The 12449-nt window shown below is 40.0% G+C and overlaps 1 protein-coding gene across 2 annotated transcripts in view; it reads right to left on the bottom strand.

Annotated features, from left to right (window-relative positions):
- Positions 1–12449, bottom strand: part of USP13 (ubiquitin specific peptidase 13) — a 54065-nt gene that overhangs the window by 33392 nt on the left and 8224 nt on the right. For both annotated transcript variants that reach the window (XM_065844483.2, XM_065844484.2), the window contains exons 2-3: positions 10470–10595; positions 6385–6445 (exon numbers count right to left, since the gene is read on the bottom strand). In XM_065844483.2, the coding sequence (XP_065700555.1) occupies positions 6385–6445; positions 10470–10595 (187 nt within the window). The remainder of the gene's footprint in view (positions 1–6384; positions 6446–10469; positions 10596–12449) is intronic.

Raw genomic sequence — 12449 nt, 5'->3', positions numbered from 1 at the left:
GCCCCAATTAAGCACTGTGGTCACTAAAACAAAGTGTCCATAGGTCACCAGCGTTGTGTTGGGAGGCCAGGACGACAGGCAGAGCAAAATAACAGACACGTTAAAAGAGAGGCTCGACTGATGTTGTTATTTTGGGCATCCGGTCAGTAGAGTAAATTTACTCTCGCTTACAGGCATCACTTCAGTGACGCTGAGAAATGCATTGCTGCTGAACTGACTGAAAACAGCAGCTGGAAGTGGAAGACAGAGTAGTGTAAACCAACCCACCAGAGGGGAAGAAAAGGAGTGGATGTGCCCAGATCAGATTTAGATGAGTTACCAACTGACTGCACTAATAATAGTGGCATAAGGAGACTCCAGGGAGGACCCCTCAATGGGATTTCCTGTGCATATGGATGTGTCTGTGTGCATATGAAAGGGAATACAAACTCGAAAATTGAATGAGGATGTTGACTAGTGAGCCTACCACTAAGTTTGAAACCCTAGAAAGACATCTTAGGAATCTGGGTTTGATCCTGCGTTCAGTGAAAGGCATGGACAAATATGTATGGAGTTGGAAGTGGAGGACTGAGTCTTTATATCAAATAATTATTTCCTGAAGCCTGTAAATATCACTGAATTGCAGCAGCAGCACTTTGCAAACTATGAGCTTCCTTTGTCTTCAGGCACATTTGGAACACTGACCTCATCAGATTAACTATAAAAAAAGAAGAAATTAAAAAAAAATAAAAATCACTCTACAGTCATAACATTATCCTTTGTGGCGAAAGAAAACGCAAAACTTTCTACTAGGATCATGTGAATCATTAATTGCTTGTAAAATAACATTCAAATTGCTCTCTACATTTCCAAAGCATTAGTATGTTATTCTTATTGCTAGAGATAGGCCTCATCCCTCACATTCCTGGCACAGTCATGTATTAAATGAGCAAAGTTAAACCATCAAAATTCAAATTCTTAACTATTTTGCCAGCAACATCAGCCTTTGTTGATCTCACCTAATTTCCACAGTTCTACCTAAACCATCACACTATTAAGACTCCATTAGTGTAAGGTATCTGCTCACCATTCTATAACTGACACTTAAGCTTAGATATCAAAGCCAGAAAGCAACAGGTTCACTCATGGCCTAATCAGTTCCACTGCTACTGCTGGGGAGTATGCACAATTTACTAGGCTAAGGTTCAAAAATATTCTCAGGAAACACTTAAATCCTTTTAAATCACCACTTTTCCATTCATAGATATATATACTCCATGTATACTTACTTACATAAACTTAAACCACTCAAACCACTTGTGGTGAAAGTCCTCTTCAGAAGCTGACCAAACAAAAACATCCTTAATGAAAAGAAGGTTCTGCTACTGGCTGCTATGAGATCCAGACCTAAGTGTACCTGTGGTCAAACCCAGTACTGGCACTCTTACAAATCATCTTTACGCTTGGCAACAGTAGCCACAAGTGCACTGCATGTCGTCGGCAGGCAGGTGCCATTCAGCAAAAGCTCAGCAAGCTTATATGTTCTCCCAGACTTTCTAAGTGGAAGTTTTCTCTGCCTTTCTGATGCGTTCTCTGTGACCAGCTGTGTGTCATGGATACCGCTCCTCCTCTCATCAGCAATTACCGTCCTCACAGATCTGCTGACAGAGCTGTTCATTCAAGTACTTCAAAACACTTTTAATTGATGGTCTAAGGTAGCCCTGACTTTGCTCTAAACAGAGCTGACACAACTGGCAGACACTGCTATGGTAACTGATCTGGAAGAGGACATTGTCTATGGACAAGTTTTATGACAGCCACTCTGCCAGCTCTGTTTAGCCCAGAGCCCAGGCTCTGGCACGGATCAACAGATGCCCAGAAAGAGGTACCACAAGGCAAAAATGCAGCGATTCCTCCTTCAGTGCCTACCTCCTAGCTTCCAGGTGTTTATCTGGGGTATTCTGTTTCTTGGGGGTGTGGAATCTGTGTTTGTTTGTCTGGTTGGTTTTGGAGGAAGAGAGATGGGGGAGATACTCAATGCAGCTGTGGTTTCTCTGTTCCAGAGAGAGGTTCACTTCTTATTTATAATGCAAAATAATAGAAAACAAAAGATAAAATGCCATTCTACTCCTGATGTTCTGCTCAATTCTTTCACTGCTGCTGACAACTGAGCTGCCATTTTCAGAGAACCATTCACACCATCTCTTCGAAATACCTTTCTGAACAGTAACAGCTAATCTAGACCACATCACCGTGCACACAGTTAAAGCACTTGTCTTCTTCGCATTTTTCAACATTTACTTCATCTATGGTTTAGTTACTTGTTAACACATTAAAAATCACTTCTAGATTTGATCTCTTAGATAATGTTAAATCAACCAGCAAACTCTAATTCCTCATTTTTCAATCCCTTTACAGACCATTTATGATCACATTAATTCTTCATAATTAGAACATTATGAAGGACTCCATTGGGAGTAACAGGTCCAGAGGGATTCTGCCGGTAACTTTCTGTTGTAAGAATCGGGTGTCAGATCCCTTCAATACAGGGATCTTCTCTCTTATTCTACTACCCCTTTGACCATGATCTTGTAAGGAAGATCCCAGCAAATCCTGTTAACTGGATTGCTCTCATTAACAAAGTCACTGAATACGTAGGGGAACTACTATAACAAGGTCCCAGAACCATTACTTAACTCTGGAAAATCCACAACAGTTCTTTTCTGTTCTACCATATTTATATGACTTCCTATCAATTCTGATCCCTTCTGTTTCTTCCAGATGGGGTAATACAAAAATTACATTTATTGATGATAATTTCCTGGTCCCATCACGTCTTTTTTTCCCCAAACTAGTATCACATTTACCATAGTGTTGCTGATTTAAACAAGAGGTTGGATATCAAAGACAACAGTACAGATGTTTCTTATCCAAGACCCTTGTGAAGTCATGGGGAGCTATCGTCTTATCCCATTAATCAATTTCTTTTGAGTTTACAGACTGGATCTAAAACTTCTTGGTGCGGTAGCCACACATACTGACAAGCACAAAGTATCTTCAAACTTGCTAACCTAGATAAAAATGCAGTGAGGATACTGTTCCATGTATCATGATGCAGACAATCTGCCTTAAATACCACCCTGAATCCCCTCCAAGCTTTCACAATCTGAGCTGGTTACCACATCCACACTGCCTAGAAACACCTGAACAACTGAGATTAAAGGCAGTTCATGCATTTCAATGCACAATGTTATAATGCTTCCTGATTACATAGAGCACTCATAGCCAACACCCTCCAGCCTTCTCCAAAAGAAAACCAAAACAAAACGACCTCAAAATGTAACGAACATGTGCACATGCACAAACTTTCCTATGAATCTTTTAATGTTTGGGAAAGATAAAGCTTTCAGTTGGACTGACCTAACCAGTCTGTATTTCTATTGCATATGCTGGATAGCAGCAGTGTGAGAAAGTAATCAGTGAGCATCCAAAAGATGTTTTCCTAATACTAAGGAGATTTAAAGGGTTTAGTATGTTTAATCGCTCTACATCAAAGAGGATTATAAGAAACGATGTAATGAATGCCCAAATTGGATTGACTTCATACATAAAGCTTAAATATCTGGGCTTTCACGGAATTGTTCAAAGACACCTAGAAACACAGTGATGTTAGAGCATGTGGCAGTTGCACATTCCCCTGAGATTTGGAGCCTTCAATAGGGAAGTTCAAGGCTCTTCAGCACCTTTTGTGCCCCACCATGTTTGTCCCCACGTACAAACCTAGGGTAGTAACAAGGTGCTGACAGTCACATTCTCCCCTGCCCTGGAGCAGGGTGACTTCACCTCCACCCAGCTGGTGGGGTAGGATGGATGGGACCCTCTGTCAATTGGGAGGGTCATTAACAAAGGAGGTGACCAGAGTAGCTGCAAAGCTTCTGAACTATGTCATAATGCCCACAGTCAGACCTGACCAGGCTATAAAACGAGGTCCCTGCCGAAGAGCCCTGCTGAGTGGTCTTGGAGCAGAGGGTTTGTGAACTGGAGCCCTCCCCTTAGACTGGGACGCCATCTAAGGAGACTTCCAGGGATTGAGAGCGCCTCACCTCCTCAATTTGGGTGAGTGGTTATTTACTGGATATATCCTTGAATGAGTCCTTGCCTAACCCAGGTAAATTATTATTTCTTGTGGGTACCCTGGAGTAAGAGACCTCTGGTTTTGTTTCTTGCGAGTGTATGCATGCACATTGTGGATCCTCATTATTCTTATGTTTTCATATCCCAATAATCTTCTCAACTGATATCTGAACTGTATTTTATATTGTTGGAATGCTAACTAATTGTATAAACCCTGTTACTAGTTGGTTTATTAGCTATACTCTTCTGGCTAGAATAAAGTCTGTTTTGAAACTTGTTGTCTGCATAAAACTGACTTTGGGGTGCTTCCGTGACAGAGTGACCCATTGATTTTTGTCTATTCTTGTCTGACAGGGTGAACCCTCCATGGCAGGCTACATATATGGTCTGATAATAGCCAGCTTGGTGCAAACCTCTACCATAGGTGCACAAGGTCACAATAAGAAAGGCAGAACTAAAATGACGTGTTAAGATGAGAAGCCCAGCAGCTCTGAACCAATGAGGAAGATGTTGCATTAAGAGATAAGACAACAAATTTCGCTAACCATCTCTGCTGCTGTCACATGCAAAATGATCAAATCAGCTGACATCTCTGCTTTCATTTCCTCAGCTATGTCCAAGGACAGGAATAATTCTTTGTTCTTTTCCTTAAGTGTGGCCAAGAAATTATAAAATCTGCTGAGCCAAAGAAGTGGATACAAAACATTTGAATGTATGGAAGTATTATCTCAAGGATGAGAACAGAGAGTTGATACCATTTTACTCCCAGCCATTAGGGGCTGCAAAGAGAACTGCAATAGAACAACAGACCAGATGAGATACATTTTCCAAAGTGCATGAGATTCCAGAAGTGCTGGATTAAATGGCGATAGTTCCGTGTGCTAAATCCACCCCAGTGAAAGTGCACCAGCTTCAGATGTTCCCTGGGACCAGGACACTTGGAACTGCTGCACAAGACCGACTCAGGGGGAAGAAAATGCTCATGTGCAAGGATGGAATCTGAGAAATCCTACATGGCACATCAGAGACACTAAGCCACATACACTGTGTGCTGGCATACCACAATCACAGGTGTGCAGTAAATCAGCAACAATAAAATTTGACCATGCTTTTGTACTTCTTGTTTACAGGCACACTGCTACCACTGTACAACAACTGCTACATTGCAATCAGCTTTGCTTCTGAACCAGTTATAAGCATCCAGTGACAAACATTATTTTCAATGTAAACTGACAGTAAATGGCATTTAGACCAGCATCTACAACTTAACAGTCTCTTCCTACAAAAGAAGTTTCATTTCTTTATGACTCATCTTAAGACTTTTTTCTCTCTAAGTCCTCCTTGCAAAACTTACTGCAGACATTAACAGCAACAATTTAATTGATCACAATCTGCAAAGGCCTCTTAAGGACACATTCCCCAGATCAAAGCAATTCCAAAAGGAAGCCACTCTATTGTTTCCCCTTAGCCATAAGAGCTGGTGGTTGTAAAGAAAACATTTAACCTTTTCATTACCAGAATAAAAATTCACTATTAATACAGAGACAATAAATAATAGATGAATAAGAGAAATACAAGTGGTGGGAAGAGGGAGAATGTAGGCATTGCATCAAATTCTCATTCATATTTATGAGGCCCTCAGGCTTTCTGGGTAATCTGAATCAATGGATATTGGATGAAATGGACATGGTAAGAAAACTGCTTTCCATGAAGCAAGGGGACATAATTGTCTACATAACGGAATAAGAATTAGTAAGAGATGCTCATAATATATGTACTGTTGCATTAATTACAGGAGAGACCACAACATCACTTAAGAACATTTGCCTTTGAAATGATAATCTTCCCTATGACCAGCTGCTGAGCAGAGCAGTGTCACGCTGAGGCCCTATCTAAAAATTCAGTACAGAGAAACATATTAATAGAGTGCTTTGTGAACATCACAAAGAGAAAGAAGGGACAGAATTAGTCAAAAAAACACCTATCAAACCCTAAGCTGTTTGAGAATAGTTGGCAGCCTACTTTAGATTAAAATGTTTCATGTATACACACACATATCTCTGAATATGGACCAAAATTGCTAAGAATTACTTATTTGTCTGGACAAACTTTAAAAACAAGAACTAAAAGTTAGAAAAAAAAAAGTAATAACCCAAAAGAAAAAGAAAACCCACAAGGAGCTCTAAAGCCAGACATAATGGTGGATAGAACGCAAGTACACATTCAGACAGGGTCAGAAAAGGACTGTGTGAAAGCAGCTGTTCACAATACCTAAAAATAGCGTAGCATTCCTCCTTTTTGGTAAAGCTCCACCAGATGCCCCTGGTACCTTCTGGAATGAGAAAAAGAAACAATTAAAAATCCATGAAGTGAGACAATAGTAAATCAGCAATAACCCCATACCATCACCATTTCTGACACACATCTATCTGTTCATGGTCCTTTTATTAGAATAATGGAATCGTTTAGGTTGGAAAAGACTTTTAAGGTCATCCCTAAGAATCACATTTATGTGTCTTTTAAATACCGTCAGGAATGGTAACTCAACAACTTCCCTGGGCAGCCTGTTCCAATGCTTGACAACCCTTTTGGTGAATTAAATATGAAATATTAAGTCCCAGTCCTTGCTGAGCAAGAATGTAAATCATTAATCTCTGACAATGTGACTCAACTCATCATTGCTTACTACTCTTATGAAGTGAGAAAGCCACCATTTGTATCCTTCATACTTGTTCTGCTAGCAACTAGGTAGAGCATGTCTCATGGTCACCACGGGTGATACTGTTCTATCAAGAAGACAGAGACAGTCAGATGTCTCCACCACTAGATGCCCTGCACTATTTCTTAATGACTAAAGCTGAACTGAAGGGGGAAAAAAGGCTATTAGCTGCATAAAAGATTCAATCCTCCATAATCCCAGTATGACCACTTTGCCATGATCTATCAGTTCAGCTAATTTTCTTCTATTCAGAAAAAAAAAAAGATGCCCCTTCTATCAGGATCCATGCCTGTTTGCATTAAGATCAATACAAGTTACCACTATGCTTTCTTAATATTAGAGAGTATGGAGGAAACCAAACAACACCCAAGCAATTTGGGGAGGATTTTATTTTATTTTTAAATTTAAACTCCACAGTAGAGAATAGTAAATTCCAAGTGACATTGTTTCAAGCGCTACTTTCCCAGTTCAAAATACCTCAGACCACCAGGGAAAACACTAGTAGCTGAGTAAATGTAAAAGTCAATGCACTTGCTTCTTAATGCTGTTTATTAACTGGCACCATTAAAGTAAATCAAATCAAATAAGCCTCTGTGGCTATAATGCCACCATGATGCATCATGTAGTGTATAATGTTAATATAACTGGTGAGGCAGCTAGGTAACTTTTTTTTTTTTAAATAATAATAATAATCATATTGGGATACAACAGGTGGAGAGAAAGCAGCCAAGAACCTGTCAGCCTAGGGCAAGTTCATGTTTGCCTCTGCTCCTTGGTAGGTGAAAGGGTCACATATTTTGGGTGGTTCCCTTCATCATGTAAATAAAGCTTTGGCCAAAGCAGACTGCTTGACTCATCGGTGAAGTGTTATACATCATAGGAAAGTTTTCCATTCTTAGAAAGACCAGATGGCAATTGACAGTCTTTGGCTGCACTGAAGAACAGCACCTATTAGCCATATATACAAGAGCCTCAGGGAAAGGGAGTCAGGATTGCAACTCCAACATTAAAAACCAAGAAAATATCCTCAATGAAGTGAAAATAACAAGTAGAATTTTTTTTTTTCCTTAATTCTGCTGGGAAGTGGAAAGAAAGTAGCCAAGAATACAAATCTGAATGAATAAATTACACATGCTCCCAAGATTATAGCTTCAGAACTAAAAAAAAAAAAAAAAAAAAAAAAGTTGTTTCCTATACTAGGAAGTTCCAACTGAATTCTGACGTCACCAAGTGGGATGTTGTGAAAGTCACTAAGACCAGGGATTTCAAAGATTAAGAATTCACATGGAGTGTTTATCACTGCCAGCCTGATGTATATTTCAGCTTGATTTTCCAGCTGAACATATGTGAACTGGAATTGTAGATGCTCAATACTCATAAAAAACCCAGAACCTGACAGTTTTTACCTTGTTTCTCCACCTGTCACAAAACAGTCTTGGTTTCTAACACACGTGACACACCCTGCTAATGGGAGTCCGCACAATGCACCAGTAGTGCCATTAAATTCCATTTGTCATGCTTCTCATACAAAGTGTCAATGTAGCATATTTTGCGTTGCCTTTAACCATACCATTGCCACATTTCATCTGTTTTCTTGATAGAGGTAAGAGTTTTACCAGAGGGTGATCCAGAACTTGGACTTGGGCTCATTTCTGATGATTCAGCAAATGCCTGTGGTGCTGATCTGCCACTGCCAGATGCTCTAGTTCTACTTAAGCCAATAGGCTCAAGGCTTGAGATTTATTTTCTAATTGGATTGTGACAAGATACACAACTCACACTTAATCCAAACACTTTTGGAAGCAAACAGGAATTTCTGCAGCAATGCAGTGAATTTTGCAAGGATGATGCCAAGCAAACCACAGGCAAGAATAGCAGCCTCATTAAAAGAATCTTAAGATAGCATATATCCAATGCCTTTGGCTTTATTGTATCCCACACCATCAAAAGCTTGGCTTAAGAAATGAAAACCACAGTGCAGTATGTGCCAAACACTTCACAAAACTGTTGCAGTGAAGGTCTGACGTTTCACCTTGCTCAAAAGAAAACACAGATAGCAACTGAGAAGCAAACAGTCACATTAAACAAACCCCAGAATTAATACATGAGGAATCCTATCTATGAGCCATGTCAGATGACACAATCTTCACCTGCACTGTAGAGTCAAACACTGTTTCCTACCAGATGACCCAATGCACCAGTGTGTCACCACCTCCAAACATAGATGTCAGGTTCCTCTGCTACATCATGATTCAAAAGAAGAAAAATAGGAACCACTGAACAATTGAAGGTGTATGCAACACCAAACAACAGTCGGTATATTTGTTTCTCCTTTTTGGAGTTCTTCAGCTTAATCTTTATCTAGGAAAGGAATTCTTGAGGCTTCATTTTAACCTCAGTTTACCTTAATATTGAAAATTCCCAGGTCACATGCTGCAAGAAAATTATATACAAGCAAAGCTGACAGGATTTCTGTCCACCTGTCTCTCGTCCTAGATATCATCTTTCAAGAGTGTTAAATTCACTCAGAAGAACTGTAACTAAAACTAGACTAGGCTCTCCAAAAACTCAGTTAAGAGTGTGAAGGAAAATGTTGCTATTACCCTTACAAGGAAAGACAACTCTAAAGTATAACAAACATCATTAGTAATCTCAACCTGGGATACAAGCAATCCGTCTCAGTATAATTCTGATAAAATATGAATAGTCATCTACTGGAAATAAAATAAGTGGTCAGGGCACTTTACATAACTCAGAACCTTCATCACCCAGGGGAAGCGTTGCTGTAGAATGACAAACGTGAAGTATTCTACCCTGCTCCAAGCAGCTATTTTAGGCCCTTGAACTTGCCAAAAACGACAGCTTACAGCAGAGTGAGCTACAAGCCAACACACTGCCTTCCATATAGCTCAGATCAGAAGTCATTAACAGCCCTTTAAAGATGCCAAACAAACCACACACAGACAGAAGTTTTAAAAAACACATGTTATAAATTACTGTTGAAATGCAGTGATATTATGGAAGAACAGTGAACATTAAAATTGTATGTACACACTCACGTGTGGGGGTATAAGACTGAATGAGGGCAGTGTGTGGCTCTAGAATCCAGCATTGATTTAAGCCAAGCTTTAGATCCCAGGCCAGGTCAGAATGTGTGCTCATGATTTAATCATACAGAAATCTTAGTATGAAAAGAAGTCCTGTCATCCTGAGATAAAACCTCATATTAAAAAAAAAAAAAAAAAGTCTCAGAAGCTTCCAGCCAAATCTGAGTCAAAACCAGTAATTCTACACTTCAAAGGCAGGTTCCAGAAAATTATTTAGTTACCTACAGTATGCATGTAATATGCAGACAATATGTATGCGATATGCAGAAGTGCATAGTGAAAAAGATCAGTTGAAGTCAGGCAACAAACTGCCTTCAATATATGACTCTTCAAGGTTTTTGATTAATCTCAGAACTGAAGCTATAGGATTGGTTGGGATCCAAGCACCTAAATTTGATATCCAGGCCCAAATCAGACCACGTCCATTTGTGTCATTCAAGATTTGGTCTTTGTCTGAAATGTGTTACCTAAACAAGCACAAGAGAGCCAAGAACTGCCAGAGTAGTTGGTAGGAAAGCCACAAGTCTCACCTCTATCACGTGTCGTTTCAGATGCAAATATACGCAGTGTCCTGTTTTCCGGTAATGCCTTTCAACGTGTTCCCTTCCAAATCCCAGAAACGTATTCATGCACACGTAGAGACCTCCTTCTGAATCCTAAAAGGAATGACACAAATAGTTACAGAAGAGAAGGAACTGAACAAGACACAAAGGACTCAGTAAGCAGAAAAAAAACAAACAAACCCCAAAGAACTGCAGACCCTTTCTGTTATCACGCAAGCACTTAAAACATGGCTTTCACAGCACTTTATGGTGTTACATTATCAGTCCTCTAACAGACTTCCACATCATATCACAGCCCACAGAAACTCATTGAAATAGGGTACTTTACAACTACAGATCAGTGAGTGTCCAAATTAGAGGACTAGAAGTTAGTCTTGAAAAATTCCACTTGAAAGTCCAATTCACAGAGATTTGTTTGAAACAGAACTTTTTTTTCTTGATTGCAAGAACAACTTTCCAAATCAGAAGTGTGGCAGAGCTGTCGGTCCAGGAATTCAGCCACAACTACCATTGATCACAATCTTGTCCAAGAAAAACACATCTCAAGTGATCTTACAGCTCTTAGAACAGGCCAACAAAAAAACTGGCAAGCATTTCATGAACATTCTTCAGTATCTATCAGGGATTCTCTCTAATCATGCAATCAGAATGCTTGGAGACAAGGGCACTACAAAGGAAATATAAAGATATACATTCCTGGTACTGATCACAAATGCTGTCATTTCAGTAACATAACCTGGCAGGACACCCATCACTTTTTGCTCTCCCAAAAGCTAGGTGTTGATGTTGGCTGTTGTCTGTTCTTGCTGCATTTTAACACTGCTCCCAGATCTCTCCTACATCACTCAGACTGCCAGGACTTTCAGTCACCTGGCTCACTAGTGTTGGATCGTTTTTTTAAGTCCTCTCTAACATGTATTGTTTTGAATACATGGTGCAGAACAAAGACTCAGCCTTGCAGAAGCACCGCGACCTTCCTTCTATTGTGAATGTGTTTGTACTATTGGGTAGCATAGAACACCTCACGTTAAATTCCCCAAAGAACAACATGAACTAAACTTATCTATAGGCACCTTAAAAGGAAATCATTTTTTGTTTTATTATCTCCAGAAGCAAGTCACTTTAGGCACATATATGCATATAATAACGTATTGAAAACTGTTACAGCGACAATTACTTTGACAGGATGCCACCTGATAGTGCCACATCTGAAACATGTTCAATACGGTAAACCAAGAAGCTCCCTCCTGCCTGGCCTACCTGTCTTCAAGGCTCTGCCAGGCAGGAACCTCTGCTCTACCTCTGAGCCCAGCCAAGCCACCCAGAGCAAGCACAAAGCTGCCTGTCCTGACATGCCAACCATGGCACGAGCTGGGCTCTCTCCAGTCCTGTGGACTAAAACAAGAAGCAGAGCACAAGTCTGACAGTTAACAGCTTATCTCCAATACTGTCCTAAACAGCAGCAGTGAACACACCTTATTCTCTTCAGAAAAGGAAGATGAAGGGCTAATAGCATTGAGCAGCTGTTGCCCATTTGATACCTGGCATAGACCAGACAGAGCCTGACAAGTGTCTCCCCTCCTACCACTGCCCCAAAACCAGGCTTGAATGTGCCATTCTAAACCCAGTTAATTCTTCCCAACCCATTTCAAAGACTGGCACTGAGTATTTCTCTAGGACTTAAAGGAATCTAAACTTCATTTACCTACAACCTTCATCCATAGCTGTGTGCTACTCTTTCAAACATACTCTTTATATCAATATAACTAAAGCCAGAACAGAACTGTCTCAAACACCAATAAATACTGGTACTTTCACAGTGGCCAGCAGAGCCATGGAACTAAGGAACAGAACACAAATAGTGACCAGAAAATAGTGTTTTATCCCAAGATAAAACATGCTTGCCTTAAATGTGAACCAACACATACAAGCTTCATCTTTCCAGAT

The sequence above is a fragment of the Patagioenas fasciata genome, chromosome 9 (assembly GCF_037038585.1).
Source record: "Patagioenas fasciata isolate bPatFas1 chromosome 9, bPatFas1.hap1, whole genome shotgun sequence".
In the NCBI taxonomy this organism is placed as follows: Eukaryota; Metazoa; Chordata; class Aves; order Columbiformes; family Columbidae; genus Patagioenas; species Patagioenas fasciata.
The sequence above is the reverse complement of the archived record's forward strand: the minus strand, read 5'-3'. Positions and strand labels throughout refer to the sequence as shown.